Source organism: Ischnura elegans, chromosome 10 (genome assembly GCF_921293095.1).
Source record: "Ischnura elegans chromosome 10, ioIscEleg1.1, whole genome shotgun sequence".
Classification (NCBI taxonomy): Eukaryota; Metazoa; Arthropoda; class Insecta; order Odonata; family Coenagrionidae; genus Ischnura; species Ischnura elegans.
In genome coordinates, this window is record NC_060255.1 from 26,997,440 (window position 1) to 27,022,275 (window position 24,836).

At 33.9% G+C, this 24,836-nt stretch overlaps 1 protein-coding gene across 1 annotated transcript; it reads left to right on the forward strand.

Annotated features, from left to right (window-relative positions):
• The first annotated feature begins 119 nt into the window (after positions 1-119).
• Positions 120-24,694, forward strand: LOC124166351 (phosphoglucomutase). Its single transcript, XM_046543815.1, has 11 exons — positions 120-657; positions 1,245-1,407; positions 1,575-1,693; positions 2,264-2,423; positions 4,992-5,182; positions 6,011-6,165; positions 6,938-7,048; positions 7,550-7,705; positions 8,315-8,504; positions 8,591-8,725; positions 13,460-24,694. The coding sequence occupies exons 1-11, from the start codon at positions 418-420 to the stop codon at positions 13,547-13,549; spliced, it is 1,710 nt and encodes a 569-aa protein (XP_046399771.1). The 5' UTR covers positions 120-417; the 3' UTR covers positions 13,550-24,694.
• The last annotated feature ends 142 nt before the right edge of the window (positions 24,695-24,836 follow it).

Genomic DNA, 24,836 nt, shown 5'->3' on the forward strand with positions numbered 1-24,836 from the left:
ATCGAACATCAAATGCTTAAGAAATAGAATGAATATACATTTTTTTCGTTTGACAGTTGGTGGTTTCTATTATCTTTTATATTAATTAAACAAAATATCGAAAATCGTTATTATATAATCGTTTTGAGTAAGATTTATTGTATTATTGCCTCTTCCCATGCGTTTATAACCAAATCTAAACCAACGGGTGTAATAAATTTCAATATCTCCGTGAAGTGAAAATTAAACTAGGCGCCTCATGTTTGCCCTTGACAAAGATCACAGCCAGAGCGAGCTAACTTTCGTGCGTCCTCACATCGTCTGTAGCGGTCGTTGTCTCTCACTCGAGGAATTGCTCCCTTTATTCACTGTTCTACGATATATAGTCAACGTTAGCGTTTATATTAAAGCTTTTAAGAGTGGTAATATTGCATCAAAATGTTGAAAGCAATTACAGTCTCAACAAAAGTGTATGAAGGGCAGAAGCCCGGCACAAGTGGGCTACGAAAAGCAGTGAAAGTGTTCCAGCAGCAGCACTACACAGAGAATTTCGTTCAGTGCATTTTGAATTCTTTGAAGGAGAAACTTAAGGGCTGTTCACTCGTTGTTGGAGGAGACGGCCGGTATTATGGAAAAGAGGCAGTGAGCATAATTATTAAAATTTGTGCGGCCAATGGGGTTAGTAAAAATTCTTTCTATTTGCTGTTGTATTCTCTTTGAATTTCTTTGTAAAAAATCAATGCTAGTGCGGATTGAAGTTAAATGTTTAGCACAAAATTGCATCCACCCAGCTGGTGTTTCGGCCGGCGAAATAACTCAATCCTGTATTGACGTCTGCTCCATTTGAAATATTTGAATTTAATGTGGTTTAATCACTCATTGTTATAGTATGTAAGTGTGTATGCACAGACTCTTCAGGGTTTCCATGTAATTCGTTTGTGGCGCCTTACAACTATAAGATTTTTGAGTCATTTTGGTGGTAATGTGAAATTTTTTTAAATGAAGAATGCTATAAATGATTTGCCTCAAATTTTCATGGTGTTCTTGTTTGATTACCAAGTAAATTGTCATGTTACCCTCATTGTAAACGAAGAAATGGTAACACTTCTCCATTTCCATCGCTTTACATAATTCCCATACAATACCCATTAACAATATAGTAACACTTCAAATGTCTTTTTCAACCATTGAACTGGGTGAGATAATATCTGAGCTCGTATAATCTCTATTTCATCAGCAAACATAATTTCTAATCCCTTTTCCAGGTCAAACATCTAATTGTTGGAAGAGATGGTATTTTATCAACGCCTGCTGTGTCGTGCCTCATTCGCAAGCGTTCTACTCATGGTGGGATTGTCTTAACTGCCAGCCACAACCCTGGTGGTCCTGAAGCTGATTTTGGAATCAAATTTAACACTGCTAATGGAGGTGAATACTGAGTATATCATGAAAGAAATAAATAGCTAAGTTTTAGTCCATGACATATTTTGAATGTCCAATCTTATCTTGTATGTGGGAATGTTCTGTAGGAAATGAAGTCATCAATTTTGCTTTTTCAACCATGTAGTTAAATAATGGCCTCTTGCTTGTTACAGGCCCTGCTCCTGATGGTGTTACAAATACCATTTATGAATTGACTAAAACTATATCTGAATACCGCATTGTGAAAGATTTAACGTGTGACATATCAATAAATGGCACTCATACTTTCCAGGTATGTATCAGATAGCTGTTATGTATTGATAGCTAATTCAGCAGCCTTGCACCGTAGCTTATGTTTGCTGTGAGGAAACTAATTGCTTTATGACTACAGATCTCAATGCCTTATTACACAATGCGTAAACCTATTTGTGTTAATGTGTGAATGCATAAACTTTAAAATTAAATAAAAATAAATTTTGGTGGGTTGAAATGGAATATATACAAACGCTTTAACCATATTAGAACTGGTTCTGTTTCCTGTTCATGTATTTTCAAAATTTGGGTGGTTACACTTCATTTTTGTGCTTATTTTTGCATGCATAAAGTCACACATTTACTCCTTTGTGATAATGTATCAAATAGCCAGGCATTACTGGTATCAGGTGAGCAGTTCTTGCTATTCCATTGATGAATTTATGTCATTACATCTGAATATATGATTTTACTTTTATTGTCTATGTTTGTTTTGTGTACCTACTTGACTTGTTCTATAAATGTTGATCACATGTCCTAGAATTATTATTATTATTGGTTTCTGTCATAAAATGGCATATATATTGCAATTTATATTTTAATTGCATAGGTGGAAGATGTGGGGAGTATGGTTGTTGAAATAGTTGATCCTGTGGATGATTATCTTGAGCTGATGAAGGAGATCTTTAACTTTGAGGAAATTCGGAAGTTAGTCAAAGGTGGAAATGGTAGACCTCCTTTTAAACTGCTGATTAATGCTATGAATGGAGGTATGTGACAATTTTTTTTTTATATATTCCCTTTTTTGCAGCATTTAAACATATAGAATAATTAAGTAGCACTTACGATTTGAGCCCCAGATCCTTTGAACGGTACCCCAATGCTCTTCCCTCTGGGGGCCCCATGCTCCCTTGCTCATCCTTGAAGGTGTGAGCTATTGAAGGAGGTTGAAGCAATAGTATTGTTATGCCTCTTGTCTTAGAACCTTACAAAGAATATAAAAATTTATTAAAATTTTAGTCGTACAATTAATTTCATGTGGTATTCCTTGAATTGTGTGGCATTCCATCCATGTATTAGTAACATCAGTACCAGACTACCTTGTGCCTTTAATGTTACTTGCAAGGATGGGCTCCCCCTTCAGAAAATGGTCGTTCAACTCAGATCTCAGCCAAAGCCTCAGTAAAGAATGGTTTAGTTCATTAAGTCCTCTAAAAACCATTCATATTTATAAAAAAAAACAACTTTGGGAAACTTATTATGAATGCCCAGTTTGAAAATGTAGCTTCTTTGAACTATTGATATGCCTTTTGTGCTATTAGTAATGGCCTAATAAGGATAGGAACTTTCATGTTTATGACAGGAGTTCATAATTTTGCAATGAAAGTATTTTAAACATATCCTTCTAAAAAATCAGTATTAATTTTTACCCAGTAATTACAGGGTCCTTTTCATTGCTATGCTTTTTATTGATCAAGGATCTAAACATCATATGCATGGGCATTCCTAGAATTTATATTCGATTAGCCCTGAAAGAATGGGCTGCGTATCCTGTATCTGGCTTTGACCAGAAGATTCCAAGGAAATTGTAGTAAAACTTCCATTTTTAAGGGAAGCAGCTATTCCTCATGACTGTTTTCTGGATCATAGGCCTACAAAGTTGAAATAAAAAATGACATTCCCCCATTTCACTTGCTTTCTCACATCCCGATAGAGATTTCCTACTCCTCCTCTCTACTTTTTTTGTGATGTGGTATAGAAAAAGAATTTATTAGATGAACCATCACTTCTTATTACTGGTCACTACTTTAGATCCATATGTGTGAAGAGAAAATTCAATAGCAATGGTTGTGAAAAAATTATTTTTGAACAGAGCGTGACCTGGGTTTCAATGAATTATCATCATCTTCAGGCACAAATTATGACTTTAAATCATAAATTAATAATAATTCAGAATTATTCATAATTCATTAATTCAAATTATAATAGGGTGGTTTCCTTTTATTTTTTTATTGCCTAAATCAAAAGATTATTACTCCTGGAGTACGTATTTCACGCTTCTAGATTTTTAAATGAGGATATCTATTTATCGCGATAAAATGAAAAGTGAAAATTTTCAAGTGCGCGAAAACACGACGGCTAAGTATGAATGCCGGGAAAACTGCGTGTGACATCGTTCTGGTTCCTGCTGCCGCAAGTAAGGTGACCTTTGGGCGAGGCTCTGAGCACTGATACGATGCAGGGTACTAGCAGGTGGCAGAGTACCATGGTAGCTGGTAACGCTTGGCTTAAATAAGGTTTATTAATACCTTATCAAACGAAGAAAACTTTCCGACCTTAGCCAGTTTTAATAGGTGATTATTAAGACATGTTTCCCTGAGCTCTGTGCCTCATGCATGCATTGGTAATCTCAGACGATGTAAAACACCTGACTACTCGTATAACATCTGAGCCTCTGTGACGTCACGCGGAGTGGAATCGCATGGGCGCCAATCTGGCCTTTTTCAAATGAGGATAAAATTGACCATTGCCATTGGTCTAAGCCGGCATTTCTTGAACCAAATAATTTGTATATTATGAATACACCAATGGTAGGTAAAGAATCACAATTAATGCCTGGTATTTCTAAAACTAAATAATTTGTATATTATGAATACACTAATGTTGGGTAACAAATCGCAATCAATGCCTTTCGTTTTCTTTGATGAAGGAAACTACCCTATTTGCACCTGAAGATGATGATAATTCAAAGAAACCCGCTTTGTTAAAAAAGAAGTGGTATAAGTGTGTGAAATCCAGGAAAATCTAATAAGCTAACGGTCTCTCCATATTGATTCATCTAACTCAGTGAGCATGAGTTACTTATGTTTTATGATTGTAATATTCTTATTTCCATCACTGATCATATGATCGAAAAAGTTAGTTTATCATTAATTTATACTCTACTCTTTTTTATTTAATGATTAATCCAGATGAATTCTTGATTCGATGTTAATTTTATACCTTCAGGTGTTGCTCTTTCAAAGCAGTTTACTGTCATAAACCCAAAATTGAACATAACTCTGTCCTTATTTTACAGTGTATATTGTACCTTTTTTTAACAATTTATGTGGCATTTATATTTAGCTATTTATCTTTAAAGATGTTGCAAATTATACATTTATAATCTTATATTTTACTTAATACTTTCTGCTGTAAGAGTTATCTCTGCTGACAAGTTTCTTAGTCCTCTGTATGGAAGTTGATTATAATGTGCATGTAAATTGATAAGGTACTATCAGTCTGTTGTTGGAAAATACTGAAATGTTCATATTTGTACTGATGGTTTTTATCAATAGTGACTGGCCCCTACGTAAAAAGGATTTTTGTGGATGAGCTAGGTGCACCGCAAGAGTCTGCTGTTAATGTCACTCCATTGGAGGACTTTGGAGGACTGCACCCTGATCCAAATCTCACCTATGCTGCTGATTTGGTGGAAACTCTTAAGAAAGGGGAGCATGACTTTGGTGCTGCCTTTGATGGTGATGGGGTAAATTAATTTCCTCAGATGTTTGTTTTTTTTATGATTTAAGCTGTTAGATGGAATGTCCTCTCAATCTTAATCCCTTCCACTTCAGTTCATTTTCTGAATATTGTGCACCTATCCTCTATTTGTTTTTTTCTGTGGTTCATCATCATTTTATTCCTTCCAATGCATCATATTTAATGAAATATGAATTCCTCGGGTACGGTGGCGGAAAAATTAACGCACGGCTCATTGGCGTCTGAAAGCAGCCATTTCAGGAACTACTTGTCTTCCAAAATTTCTGCCTCATAATGCTCTTATACAACCAGGAATTTTAAAAGCAATATTCCCCTTATACTGGGGAAATAATCATATCCATTGCATTAAGACAGTGTGCAAAAGATCTAACTACGAATTCTTCCCCATATTCTCCGAATAATGATTCACCCACAACTCACCTAGAATGGAGTTTACTCTTATCGGGACATCAGAAAATATAATACTTTATCCACTACACCACTGGAACGAATGTGTCCTGAAGCATTCTCAATGCCGAATACGTTGGCTGTGTTTTCTGACGTCCCGATAAGAGTAAACTCCATTCTAGGTGAGTTGTGGGCGAAGCATGCTTCGGAGGATATGATGCATGTAGTGTCTCAACTTTGGCTGAAATTTGTTCATTTACCTCTGTTAAAAATTGATTGCTTTAGATGTATAGTTTTTCTTCTGACATTAATTATGAGTGTACTTCATTTGCTCAATTTTTAGGACATTATCTTTTGAATTGCTTTTATAATGGTTAATTCTATTTGATATTTTATGATTTATGATACTAATTTTTCTTTTTCATAGGATCGCAACATGATTCTAGGAAAGAATGCATTTTTTGTCACACCTTCTGATTCCCTGGCGGTTCTGGCTGATAACTTAGATTGTATTCCTTACTTCAAAAAAACTGGGGTCAAGGGATATGCTAGGAGTATGCCAACTGGTGGAGCTGTGGATAGGTAAATATTGAGTGAAATATGTAATTGGAAATAGTGAGTATGTTGTTTTATTACGAATTAATTTTAGAAAGTCATCCACTGATGCTTTTGAATAATTTGTGTGGTAATTTTCTGCAGTTTACACGTACAAAGGTTTCAAAACCCGAGCACCATCAAAGTCCTCTGTCTGAAAACCAAAATGGTGTGAATGTTTTTATTACTTATAAGATAATATCTATGGAAGATTTCCATTGTAGGTCTCAGAAATGTTTCCGTTATAGTATTCAACTTGAGCAGTTATGTGGATCAATACATTGCCTTGTCGTGTCCTAAGATTGTCGAAGCCATTCATTCGGTTATTATACTAGTATTCTTTCAAATATTATAGATATGTAGTTTGAATAATAAGTGCTTTGTTAAAAAGCAAGTTCTGTCTTTCATATTTTATAAAATAAAACCTCATTTCTTTCAAGATACCACTAAATACAATTTTGCTAAATAACTTAGGTAAATGCTTATGCCATGAACTAGTGTATAATCTCTGATTGCCTAACAATTTTATCTCCTAAATTACCATGTTTTGTTTTATTGCAGTATATTATCAATTGAAATAATGTAACAGATTTGGCTCATATTGTATTTTTGCATTACATATATGGTATTGAAATTATTAATGACATGCTTTTATTTTTACTATGCTTGTTAAATAAATATTCATTGTTAGTTTGTATCATGAGCTTAGATCCTTTTGGAATTAAGTCTTATTCAAGTTTGTATTTTTTATTTTCACCAGGGTTGCTGCTTCAACCAAAAAAGGATTTTTTGAAGTTCCTACTGGGTGGAAATATTTCGGTAACCTGATGGATGCAGGACAATTATCCTTATGTGGCGAAGAAAGTTTTGGGTATGACTATTTAATCTTTTGCTTTAGAATAGTTTACCACTAATTATGCAGACTGTATTTCTTTTCAATACTCAGTTTGCTTTTGGAAAGCTTGTGTCTTTATTTCAAGTTGACATCTTTAGAAGAGAATTTCACCCTTATTTTTTTCTCACGTATTGACATTATTCTTTCTCTCGTTGATATTTGAATCTGTTGTTAAAGGAATCTCTGCCATTTTTATACAATTTAGAGGAAGTAAATATGTTCCATATTATTTACTAGCATTCTAGCTTCAGAAAATCTTGTGACTTTTTCTTGTTAAGTCTTGTTAATTGCTGGGAATCAAATCAACACCTGATTAAATTCCTTGTTGGATGATTGTTAAGAGAGTCCTTTAAATCATTAAAAAGTATAGGTTTATTCTACATGTACAGGAACATTGAGGAGAAAAAACAGACTATGCTTTCTAAGTGTTTTGAGATGTAACATTTTTACTTTTTTAAATCCATACTCGCATTATAGCACTGGATCTGATCACATAAGAGAAAAAGATGGAGTATGGGCTGCATTAGCATGGTTATCAGTTTTAGCTTCAAAATCGACTGATTCCAAATCAGCATCCATAGAAGAAATCCTCACAAAACATTGGAGCAAATATGGCAGGAATTTCTTCACCAGGTAAGTTAGCGGAAATAATGAACAATTAATTGAGTTTGCCCACCATTCTGGTGGTGGCAGTGGAGGTAATGCCTCAGGATTTCAAATTTTAAAATATATTTTGGAAATTATTTTAATAATTTCATTACAATAGATTAAAAAGTAATTTTAGTATTTTTTGTTAGTTTGCAAACAACCAGTCACGATCATAGAGTTTAATTCACAATTTAACTCCATATTTTCCACAGAACCATTTTTTTTTTTTTTCATTTTTTAAAAATTAGTTATTTTTTATAAATTTTTGTGTGTAATGCCTTGATAAATTTTCCCCAAGTGCTAACCTTGCATCAGTAGTACTGCATTAAGAAATGGGCAATGGCCGCCTAATTTCTACCTTAATCAATGTCATTCTACAATGATGTTAAAGATCCATTGCATTGATGTAACATTTTATGCCTGACTTTCATGTGGTGAATTTTTCATGGATAAAATTTTGTTGACATGTATTCTAAGACTTCTGTTGGTTTATGAATATTAACATTTGTGCATCTTTTTAACTAGATAAATTGCTCATGGGTGACGAGGCCTTATTGGATATTCCTTATTTCTTCTCATGCTTAACTTCTTTAGGTATGATTATGAAAACTGTGAATCTGACCCATGCAATCGCATGATGGCTGAATTGGAAGCTAAAGTTACTGACCCCAGTTTTGTTGGCAAGGAGTTAACCTCTCCTGTAGATGGGAAGAAGTATAAGGTGAAGACAGGGGACAACTTCAGTTACACTGACCCTATTGATAAAAGTGTAGCTACAAAGCAGGTAAGTGTAATGCGGGTAAAATTTTCACTGGAATGATGAAATTTTATCTTAATAGATAGGTATTCTTATATATATTTTTTTTTCAGGGCATTCGTGTGATATTTGAAGATGGATCTCGTGTAATATACAGATTGAGCGGAACAGGAAGTTCAGGAGCAACTGTTCGCCTCTATGTGGATAGCTATGAATCTGATTTATCCAAGCATAATTTGAGTGCACAGGTTAGTAATCAGTTATGAGAATCTATGATTTAGCCATAATCCTAGCCAATCGGTGAGCAAAGGCTCTTTATTTGAATTGTTGAGAATTTTCTATTCGTTGAGGTTTGTTGGTTATATGAAGTTTTAATTTTTATCTTTCTTAAGTTCTGTGTCCAGATCACGTTACTTTTTATTATTTTCCTATTTTATAAAAGAGTTGACATTCATATGTAGTAGGAAGTTTAGTGTTAGATGCTATTTTATACCAGTTATCTGAAGTACTGCAAAAAATTGGTCAAGTATCGAATTGATTGTGTCATGCAAAATTTGGTGGAATATCCGTAGCAATTAAAAAATTCAAAAAAATTGCTATTCTATATGTTCTAATAGCAACTACATTTGCCTGATGATAACAAGTCAAAACTAGTCAAACATAAATTTCATGTGGAATAGCAAAGTTTTTTTAATAATTGTTTTTAATGGTTGAGAATTTATTTGGTGAAATTGACTTGGTTCCTTTTAAAAATGCATGCTCTCATATGATAACTAGAGTTAATATTGGTGTTGGCAATATTCAATGGTATTTAAACCTTATAAAGTTGTGATTTTTTAAAGTGATTTATTTTTCTCGGGCCTCTGTCTGGGTAGGGATTTCCATTAATGACCAAATTTTGATGAAATACTTATCCATTAAAAATTAGCAGAAATGAAGAGTCTAACCCCGTGAAAGCATGAGAAAAACTGTGGTTCATTGTGAAAGTATCAAATCCTTTATAAACTTTTTGAGCTGGTAATTCTAATACACCCATGTCTTGTATAGCGCAATTTCGATTAGCGCAATTTCGATACAGCGCAAATTCGTTCCTCGGGGAAACATTGCAACGCAGTGTAGCCTAATCAAAAATCTTAAACGCTCTCGTGATAAAACGTGAACTTGCGCTAATTACACACGAAATTTCTATCATTTTACGCATATTTATATTATTGCTTGCCTCAAATCTTCTTTTTTGTTTATATATTAATCGAAATCCATTACTGTGCAATGGCCAAAAGTATTACTCGTCATTGGGTCCAGATAGCCGGACTACCGAAGTAATTTATCTCGTCTCCTTAACAGAATGATAAAAAAGAATTTAGATCGTAAATTAAGCGTGGGGCTGGTGGAAATGATTTTTTTTCAGCAATACGGTTTGAGACGTATTTTTGCCGCCATAGGTTATCGGGCGATTGACTTCCAGGTAGAGGGTCTACGCTAAAGCCTTCAAGGTCATCGGTATTCACGGGGGACAAATGGAGCGGTGGCCGAGTTGCGCATGAATAGCATCAACACATAAAAGGGTCCGCTATAGAGTCTTAAACACAATGGCTTCGTTCCCTCCCCGCAGTCATAGCCCTTCTGCGTCTCAGGAATACAGTTCAGCAGTGGAAGGTGATTTAGATAGAGCCATACAGAGTAAAAACCAAGAGAATATGCCAAAAAATAGGAATGCGTATAGAAAAATCAAGAATTTATCAAGAAAAACTATAAACCTAGAAGAGGAATTGAAAGAGGTCAATTGCTTTGAAAATGGAGAAGGTCAAAGCGATATTGCGCGGAAGTTTAAACGCACGATGCCTTATTCTGACTAAAGACGAAGTTAAAACATCAGTGACCTCAGCCGCACCAACTTCAACCAAGCGGTCTACACATACGGAAAGTTCAAAGTGAATCAGTACAAAAAGACGAGAGTGGTAATCGCTCCGAGACATTTAGTGAAAGCTCCGGTTGGTTCCAGAATTTAAACGGCAAGCAGGTATTTTCAGTGCGGCGATATCAGGTGAATCTGCAAGTGTTGATAGCGCAGTCACCGCAACATTTTCTGATGAACTCCAAGCTGTGATTGAAAGTGGCTCCTTTCCCCCTCAACCAGTTTTTAGTGTTGACGAGACGATATTGTTTTGGAAAAGAATGCAATCTCGTCCATTCATTTTCAACGAAGGAAAACCTGGGTCAGGTTTCAAGGCATTTAAAGGCTGTTTCACGTAGCTGCTAATGACTCGGAGGACTTCAAATTAAAATGATTAATCATTCATAAACTCCGCTAGCTATGAAATGGCATTCAAAGTAGCATTTTCCTGTCATTTCGATGAGCGACAAAAGGGCCTGAGTGACACAATAATTGTTTTTAGACTAGTTTGAAAAATCGTCAACTGCCGGCAACGCATTACGATCCCCTGAGATAGCAGATGTTAGCCTACCCGCACCACAGGAGGGAATTTCAAAAGCACGTAAGAATTTTTTTTAACGTGAATAAAAGTCTTTGAATGCGTGCATACTATCTTTAAAGATGTTTTAAACTATAAAAATTTATATGATTAATGTTTTCTAAGGCTTTTTAAGGGAATATAGATGTTTTATAGGAAATTCAATACCCAAGACCTATGCTACCAGGAACGCATCCCTATCTTCCCAATGTTAAAAGGCTCTCGTATAACGCAAATTCGTATAGCGCAAAGACCCCAAGGAACGCATCCCTTGCGCTATACGAGACATGGGTGTATTAGCATGGAGTAAAATGATGCAAGAGGTGGTGTGCCAAATTCCTTCCATTGTATGAGAAGACTAGAATCTCTTTGTGGAAACTTTGAAATTTTAGGGGAAAAACACTAGATTCCAAAAGCCCTTGATTCTTAGAACCATGGCTTGCAACGCACACACGTCCCGAGAAATGAATTGACGAGAATTAGGCAGTTAGGAGTGAAAAATAACAAAACAATAGGGTTGATTTCCAACAGTATAAATTTAGTTTAAACATTTAATGTGCTAAAGTAAGCTATAGGTACACAATACATATAATGCTAAATTGCCTGAGGTTAATGTACTCTTGAAGTTGGGAAGATACCGGGCACGAGGAGTTCCTTCCTTGTCCGAGGTCAGGAGCAGAGAGAGCAAGCCAGGCGGCTTACAGCATAGCGACCGCGCTCGAAGCAGGCGTGAGAGGGGAGGTGTAGGCAGAGGCGGGGAAACAGGTTTCACACTGACGTTTCACCTTACAATTGGGGAGGTGGTGGCGGAGGGTAATAGAAGTTCACACATGGCATAAAGAGGCCGACACCATTGATGAATTCACTATAAATTGCGAGGACTTCACTAGACGCGAGAATCAAGCGGCACGCGTGAATCAAGCTGGCACGACGTACTCCAGCGCTTCGCGAGAGTGGTACTCAGGCGCTCGCGAATCGTCTCCTCGTGATGAAGTCTCGGAGGGATTGAGAAAGTGCCCATTATGGCATAGGCTACAATGGCATGATTGCACTCAATATGCAAAGTCATTCTTATTAATTTGGCATGAACTTTACGCATAGTTATCAGCACATTATTCTTTCTTGTCGTGATTCAGTTTTGAAGTTGTTTTATTTTAAAACTGCTTACCTTGCCTCTCCTAATTTTTTGCATATTTGTTCGTGAGTTATTAAAATTAATGGGCCAATGATTTACAATTAGTGAATTATTGTACTCTTCAGCTTCAGAATTATATACATGTATGAATGCACATGCTCGTAAAGTGCATTATTATTGGTCAAACTGTTATGCAAGTAATTTAAGTCTTAGATTTGATAAGACATATGAATACAAAAACGTTCAATAGTATTGCCCTACCCTGATGAATGGGCAGTTTTGGCTACATAAATGGAGAATAAATTTGCGAGTCCTAATTATTTTATGTTTTGATGATTTATTTTATCACCCTGGTTGAGAGGCAATGGGCTCATCCACAACTGGGCTATGAAATTATGTTTAACCACAGTTACCTACGCTCAAAAGAATTATCAGCATCATAACCTAATGTATAGGCTTGAATAGGAATGAGGAGATGTGGAACTGATTGCAAGGGTTAGAACCTATTGCTCAGAAACCAATGAAGAGTTGAGCTGTCTTCTATTGTATTATTGAAGATATGCTAATGCAATCGAGCCTCTTAAACCCATAGAAAGGGTCCTATTACTGTAGAATAGAACAAATCCATTATTTGTTTAACACATTCTCTGCCTGGCCTTAATGAAGTAGCTATGTACATATTAGAATTGTGTGAAGAATATATCCAGTAGAATATTGAGATGCCATTTGGTGTCTCACTAAATAGCATTTGGAGTCATGTTGGACTCCATTTGATGGTGTGTGGCGGGAAACATATTAATGGCTTTGAATGTGGAATCCTCCAGTACTGAAAATATCATTTGATGATTCAGTTATGGTGCAATATAATTCATCTTTAGTGGATTTATTAATCTTAAATTTCTTGTTGTTTTTTTTTTTACTTAGGTGTATTTTTTCATTACATAGATGTAGATGGCAATTCTGATTTAATTGTTCCACACAAAAAACGTAATTCACTCAACCCCACCAATGAAGCAGTCCTGACAATGAAGTAATACTTCAAAACCCAGATTGCTTAATTGAAGGTTTTTTTATCTGGAGCAACAAAATCAGTATGTGTTGCCATTTACATGGTGAATTGGTTCCATGAAGTCATTCCGGAAGCCATCATTTGTATTCCTTGCATGCATTTCTGTTATGTAGGTAATAGATTTGCCCCTTATGGATTCAGTTCCATCCCTCTGCTACATATCCCATATAAATTGCTATACATATTTCCTATAAAAAGGGCATATAAAAGCCTATTTCACAGGTACATATTTCAATTTTTACCTGAAAAATTTAGTATTTTCCTTAAAACCTATTGGTTCACTGGATGTTCTTTTTTCTGTTTTCAGGTTATGTTGAAGCCATTGGTTGAAATTGCTCTTGAATTGTCCAGTTTACGGCAATTCACAGGTAGACAGGAACCCACTGTGATCACATAATTATCTGTTGAATCTTGTCCTTTTAGAATACTTTATAGTTTTTATGACTGATGTTTCATTTGGCTAACATAAATCGTGTCTCATTTTTACCATCTCATTTTGTCATGTGTGGTAAAGGTAAACATATTTTTGTACTAGTTAAAGTGGATACAAAAATTCTTGATCAATAATTTGGATGTAGTCATGGTTGTTGTAGTTTTCCTCCATGATAGTTGGTTAAAGGTATCAAAAGTTTTTGTATGTATCCAAATCGTACAAGAAGTTAAAAAAAAATAACTCTACCTCCCAGGATATGAGTGTATTGATGATTTTGGTTTGCTAGTGTGAATTCCATTTACTTTACATATCTAATTATATTGGTAAAAGTTGGTTTTCAAAACTGTTCTAGTCAGTAATTGCAGTGTTGCTCAGTTATGGTTGTAGTTGTGGCTTAATAAGAAATGAAGTTTGAACTATTGTCCTGATAACAGCTGTTCTTTGAGATTTTATTCTCATGGCATGTGATAGGGAATGTGCTTTTATTTTAATGGGACTGTAATAGAGATGATCATTTGGAAGTATTTTGTTGTTTAATTGCTTATTTTGATTTTGAAATTTTTGAGTTTTCTCGTGAAATTTTAAATCAGGTCTTCACATTTCTGCTTTTGCAATGCTATAAGCAGATCTGTAAAGCATTCTGTAGTCAAGGGCACAGTTCCAGCGTGTCAAACTTGAAAAGGTTGGTTGATTTTAAGTGGTGAATTTTTTATCCTGTTGGTATACATACATATTTTGAAAAAATTTTCATTGGCTAATCTATACCACGTATCATACCAAAACGCATTGCCATTGTGTTTTGGTGCTCTCTTTGCAAGATGAGTGGAAGCTATGAAGTTTTTGTCAAAATGACTTAGTAGCTTTAACTCATTTTTAATAAAGCTTAATTTCATTGAGATTTTAATTTTCTCTTGTCACTGTCATTCATGATCTCTCTTCTATGCTGTCTTCACTGCTACAGAGGTTGTTTGTGATGATGGTAAATTGGTAGCCAAGGAGGGAAGCCCCCATCTTCTCCCATGAAAGTTGAGCAAATGGCATCTTTGGTCCTGTTTACGTTGCAAACATATTTTGATTACTTAAATTTATGTGTTTTGGCATTTCCTCCTCCTAATTTCATAGCCGGACGTATCCTCCACTGGTTTACTATATTGGATTGTTTGATTAAAAGTTTCCCTGTTTCATAATTTCAACACTCTGAATTGCATTCAATGGCTTTAAATTTTTTGTTATTCCAAATAAGTGGATTTAAGTTGCTCTTCTTCTTCAAATTGTTACGCAGAGAATTTATAGAAAATAGTTTACGAGGAATGAAAGTACTTTTGCTCCAAGCTACTTTCAGTTTATTGGTGTGATGAGTGTATGAATTGAAACTACTGGAACTTAGGAAAAAGAGTTTTTATTAGAAATGTGGCTGAAATTAAATTAAATTCCTTGCACAAGGAGATCCTACAATGACACTATGAAACTACCAGTAATAGATTTTTGGCATATATATGTGTAAGAACATTTAACGCAGAAGCCGAGGAAAATTCGTAGTTATGAAGGTTTATGAAAAGCAGTTGTAAGTCAGTGAATGAAAGGGTAACGTATCAGTTTAATGTAAAAAGTAAACTATTTCTCTTCTCGGGCTTCAATAATATTTTTTCTTGTGGCACAGAAGACATTTTCTCAATGGAGATGGAGGCAAAATGATACTTTTGATGGGTTTGAAAATTTCTTTTCTCACACTTTCCTCCTTGCATTTCATTGTGTCAACTAAGTTAGAATAGTGAAATTTTCCATGTTGTTTTATTACTTTTGATGAATTCATGTATGTGGCGTGGAATTTTTTTTTCTAGTTATGATTGATAACCTTTACACAGTTTCCTACTTTTTTTATTTGGGATATCTTTTTGGTGCTGCTAAATAATGATGGGATTATGGGTATTTATGTTAATATATTGCTTAATTAGGTTCCCAAAATTTATCATTCTTCCATTATGTGTAAGTAAATTAACATCTTAGTATGTAAGGACTGCTATGTATTCATATATATCCACCGAATTCAGGTATTTGCCCAGTGTTATGAAAAGATATCTATGTGAGGTTTCTTATTTTCCTAGTCATAAAACTCTTTGCATGTGTACATACATAAAATATATTTGTTCATAATGATATTTGTACATATTGATATAGAAGCGTGTACATTAATAGATGTTGAACGTGAGATTATTTGTTTTGGAAATGGTTGTATGATATTTGACGTGTCAGTGAGTTTAATTTCTGTTTAGAAGACAGTAGTTAAATATATTTTTGTTAGTGCATGGGTCTCAAGTATGGTTACTTTTGGAATTGAGCTTGCAATTGCTGCCATTTTTTTCTTCTGGCTTATTATATGATTTGTATATTTTCATGCTATCATGTAGTTCCTGTTATAAGGAGAGTAATCGATAGAAGAGGTATGATGTGAAATAAAATATATTTTCTAAGTAGAGGTAACTCATACCCTATTCATTTGAAATGAGTGCTTATGATGGTCTATCATTTGTAAGTAATTAGAGTGATTTGAATTGGAAGAATATGCCAAAAATTGAAAGTGTTCGAATGACATTTTCTCAAAGTAATATGGAGCCGTACTACATAGTGTAAATAATAAGATTCATGGGGCAACTTTTTTAATTCGCCTTAGTTATTTAGCGCATTGTGTGCACATATTCAAAATTCATTTGATACCTGGTTTAATATGTCTAGTTTATTATTAATGTGGTTTGAAATTATTAATGTGAATTGTGTCTGCCTGGCAAAGCAATAGATGTATGTAAAAGATAGTGGAACTCACATGTGAAATCATATACTAAATCAGGAGGCTCTAACATCCTACAGCACCATTAAAGTGCACCAAAGTGCCCATTAAGTATTCTTGGTAGCATTTCAATTTTCTTATACTTTTCTTCATTTTCTGATAGTTCATAAATGATGGATTGCATTATTTTTAAAGGTTGGCTGTTGTATTTCTAACTTCATTGGAAAGATGTATCCATTGAAGGAGGAAATTGTCCCTATAATGTGCAATTTAGTGGGGATATTTAATACTTAGAATAAATTAATATTGACTGCTATAAAACACTGACTATGAAGTACTCATACTTGGACATTTCGTTACTTATGGCATTTCACAATTCAAATATAATTCTGTTAAATGAGTAGTTGGTAAGTGACCAGTAATGGGGTTGTTTACCAATTTTTATTGTCAATTTTGAAAAATAATGAGATCCATAGCTTTCCATTTTTCGATCTATCACCTACTTATCAAGCTATTCATTTCAAAAAATATTATGGCCTCTACCCTTTCGCTGATAAGTTGGTATCATTGTGAACTCATGTCTAGTATGTTGCCTCTTTTATGCTAATCCTCTGCCTTATGCTTGGGTCTTGTGTGGTTTGTTGGTGTATTCACTGTAGTAAATGATTTTTTTCCTTAAACAATCGTTTATTCCTGAACAAGTTAACAAGCCAGACATAGTCTCTTCATAGATGTAATAACTTTTGAAAAGTGAGCAATAACTTTTGCGTTAGCTTATTTTACACTTGTGAGCAAATGGCTGAACAGGTTAGATTGTTTTTTTTGCTGTAATTTTTTTTCTCTTTGATTTACTGAATTCTGAAAATTAATCATGATTTCTGATCTGTGTGAACACCCCAATACTTCAAGTTTTAAAATATGTGTGGATGTTTCATTACTCTATGAACACAAAGACTACAAAATAAAGGAAATAACGAGTTAGAAGGAAGCCTTGAAATCGAATTAGGCGATAATTATTTATTCATTTCAGTTAAAAACTGCTTTTGTAATCATGAATTGAAGGTTACCTCGACTAGGTACCATTTACTTTTAACCAGGATTTGTTAAACCAGGTAAAAGATATACTCTTTGTCAGTCAGATTATTTTTTACTCTGTCTTTAAAATTGATTGGATATTTTTCATTAGCCTTAAAATTATATTGATTCATTTCCGGGTTTTGTACTTGAATCAGGGATCTTAATACTTACAAAATATGTAAAATTTCTTGACACTACTCTGAATGGAAGGTGTTAGACAAGTAAAACCTATCACTGTCGAGGAACTACAATTGATAAGAAAGTGATCACTGAATAGTGTTGATTTTTTAAAAATTTGATGTATCCAGCACCAGAATTGTTGTGAGGATATTTATTTTAGCTTCTGCAATAGTTACGATTGTATCTTAGATCCATAGTTTTTGCAATCACTGATGTAGTAATGCTGGCCAGATCTTGGTTTACTCTTTATTATATTTTAAGAGGTTTAGTTGGTTGAACAAGATGTGAGGAGTCACAAATTGCTCACCTTTTACTATGTCCCCAGGTAAAAAAAGTTGGTACTCAAATTAAAAGTTTACCTTTGAAGAAAATGGAATGGAAGCAACAATTTCCAGCAAAGGGGTCATTGATAAGAAAATTTATTTTTATGAAAAAAACTGAGATTTTAAAAAAATACACATAAAAAAGTTAATGATTGCCTAACACTTTCTGAAATCTGTAATTACGAAGTATATTTCTAAAGCCTTATGCATCATCATGAATGTTATTTAACACGATTGTAAAGGTAGAGGGACAGGAACTGAATACTGCCACTATGGGTTGTGAACTATGTAAATATTTGCTTATCTAAAATTGTGAAAAACGTGAGACAGTTTGTTGGCTTTGGTCGAGTACCAGCAAACACGAGTGATTGAGAATTGGTGAGGAATATTATTGTAACTGAAGAGAAGGTAAATCTAAATTTTCTGAGTGCAGAAATGTATGTTGTGCAGCATTGCATGCCATTCAATAGAATTGGATTATTGCAAGGTTTTCTCCCAAATTTAATGAGAGAAGATTTTTTTTTTCAACTTGAGGCAGAATGACTAAAGTTAGGTTTAGAGGGTTAGGATAAGGTGTGCTGTAGTGGGGAAAGTGGAGAGGTATTAATGTTGATGGATGTAAACACTATTGTAAAGAGGAAAGAATATTTATTCTCCAGTACTTGGGGATGGATTTGCAACCAGCACAGACTGCCTGATTGTACGATAGATTGATGATTTGTTCTTGAAAATATTTGTAACTGTAACTAGCTTGAATGTAGCGCTTGAATTTGTATGACTGTCCTAATTACTCTTAACAATATGGAAGAGAGTAAAAAAAACGGAACTCTATTATTCAGAGATTCATTTGAAGGCGTTATATAAATTTCATGACTTAAAAGGAGATGAATTTATGTTTAAAATGGAAAATCTAGCTCTGTATCAGCTGGAGGGTTATTGAAAAGTTACCTTTATAAATCGGCTATCAAAGCTAGTTTTTCAAATTAAGCACACAGCTTATCCAAGGTCACTGAATTTTATAGTATGGCACTATTTGTCATTAAGGCTATTTTTACCTTGTCATTGTCACATTATCATAGATAATTAATTACCATTTATCAATCATGGATTATACAGAGAGAGAATATATTTTCAACCTTAAGTGGTTAAAATTTATTGCAGGCATTTTTAATTTGAAATCTATCATAAATATTATAAAAGCTAAATCACAATATTTCTACATTTCTTTAAGTGGTATTGTAGAAATTATAGATCAAAAATATTATTTTAAAAAAATCTATTTTTATGTTTTTATTCTGTAACAGTCTTTTTACGTGATACAATTTATTCTCATCAAATTCTTTTACAAGGAGAAGTATCAGCTAATAAGAAATTCTTAGGTGAAACATGCTGCTGAGTTGATGAAATAAGTGGAGGAAATTTCGTATTTTATGATTATATTTATCAGTGATCAGCTTGCTTAATAAGGCTGTTTTTATGCTCACCAACAAAACCATTGTGTACACCAGCACCAGATAGGCTTAAATCCATGGGAAACTCGCATGTAATTTCAAGTCTGGCATTATTGCTAGCATTAGTGCAGGCACTGGCATGTAGAGCTGGCTATGAGTGTGGAAAGTGAGAAGCCATTGTTGGCACAAGTTGTAAGTTTCTATGTTTATATTTGCACATTTTCACACAAATACCAATTTTGCTTCTGCCATAAATGGGTTTTATAATCTGATATTTATCTTATTTCACATCCAACATCAAAGTTGTTGTGGCAATAGGGATGTGAATGAAGACATTTCACATTCATTGCCAATGCTAGAGCCAGAAGTGACACTCAGTTGTTGGTGTGTATGAAAACAGCCTATCAATATTGGATCTATGAATGGATTGGTTGCATTCTTCTAATTTTAAATAAATGGGATTCCCCTTTTCATGCACGTATGTGATGCACTGTTTGAAGTATGAATGAATGGGCTTTGTATGGGGCACAGCAGTGGTTCCCAGCTTTAAATGTTCATAGTTCTTAATGCATGTTATATCTTTCTTATTATCCACTACCAAAATAATTTTTCCATTTTGATCCAGATTACCATGATAACAGAAGTGGAAGATGATATGGGTATTGATAGTTCTTATTAGGATATGTTTCTTGAATGGAATACAGATTTATAATAAAATGATTCTTTTTAGTTGAAAAAATTAACAATCTCTCTAATCATTGCCTTGAATAGGTGGAATATGATGATACTTAGTCAATTAGATGTGAAGATTTATCAGTTTGGGAGGACTTAATTGCCATGTATTTCCCCGCCGAAACGCAGAATTTTCTGAAAGTTAAAGAAATTAAGTGTCTTGACTTAAATATGCTGTAAATTTACCCAATAGAATTGAAATTGGACATAGCGTTCATATGATGATTGAATTTGTGGAATTAGTATTGTCTTGTAGACATGTCAGGTAAGGAGTATTTTGGGACGAGGGTTTGAAAATGTGAAAAATAGCTTCTTATTTTACCAAATTTGAGGAAATACCACCAGTTTGGCATCCTAATTAACTGGAGGGTAACTACGCTTCCAATTCTCTGATGGAGGTTGAAGAGTTGTTAGGGTTTCATTCGATTTTCATTTCTGTTACTGTCAGAAGTAAACCCCATCCCTGAATAATTTGAAGCTTCTTTGTCCATGGATACTCGCCTACATTTAAATACTGCATTCTCCCTTTTGATGAGCATCCACACTGTTGCTGCTACAATATGAAGTATAGATTTCTAGCCCCTTTTCAAATGATGCTTCCAATGGGTGTCAATTCCAAATTTTTCAATACATATTTTCGAATTGAAAGGCACTGGACATAAGCTACCTAGAAAGTGTCCTTATTTAGTATATTCCATTCGCAAAAAAATCTCATACCTTCTATCACTTCGTTTTTCATGATATTCTATCAATTTTCTCAGTTTTTATTTCACTATAATAGTTTTATATGATTGACATCTCCTGGGGGTCTATTTTCTTTCTGCAATGTGAATGGTATCCAAGGGAAGTCATGAGTGTCAGTGAAGTAAGTTTATTTTTTTGAACAATTAATATATCCATGAAATTCAAACTTGGTTATCGCACTGAGGAGACTACTAAAGTTAAATGGTGGGAGAGAATAGACCCCTAAGTGTTGCTTTTATTAATATGGGTTATCATATGCACTCTACTATTTTCTTTCGTGCAGGAGGAAAGTGTGACTCTATTTCTCTATTCGAAAATATTCATAGTTGTACTTGTAGGAATGTGGTAAATCTGCAGTAATGTAATTTCATAGTTTTCCAGATCATGGAAGAGTGATATTTTTCATAGAATATTTGCATAATTCATGCTCATGGAGCTGACTTCATCAAGATTCACTGTCTTTCTAGTCTTGCTGTTTCTTTAATAATTTCATCCAAGTTTGAGGTGAACAAAATAGGCTTTGTTTTTGTTTAAGCACTTACATTTCAAATGTTGCCAAGGTGCAATGAAAATGACTCCCTGAAAGAGAGTGGTCAAAATATCATTTTTCCCTTTGTATCTGATCAAGTGCCATATTTTAAAATTAAAAAGATGTTTTCCCTCTTATTGTGCACTCTGTGACATTTTTGTGCATAAAAGTATGGTTAATTATGTCTGATTGACTATAATATTTGTCTGTTAAATTGGAAGTTATACAAATCATGGGCAATTATTGTCTTAATTGGGTTAAAAAAGCTTAAGTCAATGTTTAAATTTTCTCCTAATGTGGATATAATGACTAAGGTGGCAACAAATTGTTTTGTCTGCGTAGTGTCTTATGTTCCAGCTTAGTTTATCCAGTTGTATGATCATTTATAATTGCTTACTATTTCCATTACCAATTTCCAAAGTGTACTCATAAGGTGATAGTAAAAAAAACTTGCAATCATGACTGGGAATATTGAGCTCAAATGTCATTCACCTCTTCATTCAATTCAAGCAGAAAATTCATCTTTCAGATGGGCTTGTGAGAGATTTGTAGCAGGACTTTGAAAAAAGGGGAAATATTTTAGTTGAGGATTAGTGAAACTTATTTCTGTGATCCATAATAAAATTTTTGCTGAAGTCAGGGCCATTAGCATAGAGTGAAAACCTCCTATCCTCTCATTAGCGGAGATATCTGGGCCATTGTAATGCATTGATTAGTGTGGTGTTTTTTTGGTCATGGCTAAATAACATTGTAGCCATCTTCTCATATAAAGCCTTTATCATCATCATCAATCATCACTTTGTCCTCATAAATTCTACATCCTTCTAAATTGCTGCAGAATTGTTTATTTGTTTCACATCTGTGTAGTTTTAAGTTTAATTGTTAATGTTGCAAAAGCAGCTATGTGGCAATGAACAGTTCTATGGTGGTCACACCTAAGCTAGTGTCACTGTCTCAAGTTTATTGGAATTGTCATATGTCTTTCGTTTTTATATACTTTATGCCCGAGTCATGTCTGGAGGTTTTTAAAATATTTTTTCATAAAGATTGTCTGTGAATTTGAAGTAGGAATTTGAGTAATTTGAATGAATGATTTTTTAAAGTCAATTTCTCTTTCGATTCAAGTGTTGATATCAAGACTACATTTTACCTGAAGTAGCAAATTTTTAAGCACAGAGATTTTCAATAAATTTGTTCTCCTTTTTTTATTAAAAGAAAAAAATTATGCAATCTTTCATGCCAGAAATGTGCTGCCCAAAGTGCGGCCTTGTATTCAGGGAAACAAAATTTCACAGCCATATTTTAAGGTGGAAAATACAATTTTTGTAAATTTTCTAATAATTTTACGTGATTTCACCATGTTTTTTCAAGGCACATGCTATGCAAAATAAAAAGCCTCAAATCTTACACACGAATTTGGTGGTCAGTTCTTGTTTTGAAGGCTCAATTGTATCGATGATAAACACCACATATGTTGTAAAAAAACTATTAATCTAGTAGTTGGATAAGTATGTAAGTTTGCATACTTATTCTTTCTTTGAGGAAAATAACATGCAATAGTTTGCAAAATAGCCCTCTAGTCTTTTTTATGTGCATGATAGTAATGCAATCAATTTTAAATGTCTTAATATTTGATAACAAGATGCATTATTAATGGATATTATCATAATGTCAACTAAATCAGTAAATGTTACAAGTGTTGAATATTCATTCAATTTTAAAATTTTGCTATTAGCATTTCAAAAAGTGAGTATGATAGAGAGGTATTTTAGGACTACATCCTACCTGACTAATTATACATATTGTTTTCTTTATAAGAATTCTTCGTGAAGGTGTTTTTAAAATCCTGAAGCCACACAAAGTGTTTGAATTTCAATCCTATATTTACTTTTAAATGTCCAGAAAAATACTTGCTGAGAAGTATCAGTACTTCTACCTGGTCCTAACATTATAACCCTCGTGATGCTATGTTGTGGCAGTGAAATAATATGACATTAATGTGACTAGGCTTTTTGGAGGCTTATTTTTGGGAAATTTGTACATTGATACTTTCTGAAAATGTATTGCTGACAATTGTGCTCACATAATATTCCTATGATAATTTGTAATTTTCCATTGCTTTGAAAATTTCTTAGGGGGTAGAGTTACTCCAGAAAAAAGCATTTTCATCTTTCCTCAGCATGTGCCAGATGTATTCAAATGAATGTGTCTGTAAAACTTTGAAACAGGAAATGTTCAATTTTTTAATGGAATGAGGGAATTATGAGGAAAAATCACTTTCTTAAAAATTTCTTCATACCTTTACTTCCTTGATTCAGCAACTCTGACTTTTGTATTGAGAGGAAAGCAGGCTGGAAATACGAATCCTTGTTTTATTGTTACCATGTTGGTGCTATGTTTCAGTCAATTTGAACCAGCTAAGTAATAGGATTTTCCAACAATAATTACATTGGCTAGGCACATGTTTAGGAAAAGTGGATATGATAGAATAACCTTAATTTTTGTGCCAACTATTTGAAGCATTGAACATATTTCAATAATAGATTTTGATAATTAAGCCTGACAAACCACAAGCAACAGCTCAAATTTGAAAGGCTTGCAATTCAGCTTTGTGTGAATAGGATTGTTTTATTGATAAATGGAACTTCTAATGTTTACATCGTGTGAAGGAGAAATGCACTTTATATTTCAACTGACTTTTATTAGGAAAATGAAATAATGAAAGTTGATATGCTGTGCTTGTTACACTAATGGAAAAGACGGGACTGTTAAGTTGTAGTTGGCATTTCAGGATGAATATTTTTATCAGAGTGGATTTGTATCATGTTTCATGTTATTTGTTTGAAGGATAATGTTTTATTAAGAATTATGTTAGGGGCTGCATGTAAAGTTCCGTTCTGTGACCAAACCAACTCCATTTGAGAATGATTTGGCTCAAGCATTTATTTTGCATAGATTGCCTTACTGAATATCCGTATGTTGTTGGTAAATTTTGAAATTAATGCTACATTTCATGTTTATAAATCAGTACAGGTGGAGCTTAGGTTGCATTTTCTGTTTATATGAATATTCTCATCCGCCTAATTAAAAATACTATGGAATTGTACTAAGTGCTATCGATTTAAATATATTGTGATTCTTTCTATGGCATGGTGGTTTTAGGTGAAATATTAATGTGAATAGCTGCTGATGTATTGTAATAGCACTATGCTTTGTTGAAAAGTGTCTGGAAAGCTAACAGAGATTGGCTATTGTTGATGTCAAGCAATAAAAATATTTCATAGAATACTGAAGATGTCTATAATGTGATAAAAGTCTATATCTTTTAATGCAAGCAATACTTTGTGGAAACTATCACCATGATCAGAGATGTCTGTTAGGTTGCAGATGAGATTCTCAGGTATTCTACCTCTTGAACTACCAATTAGAC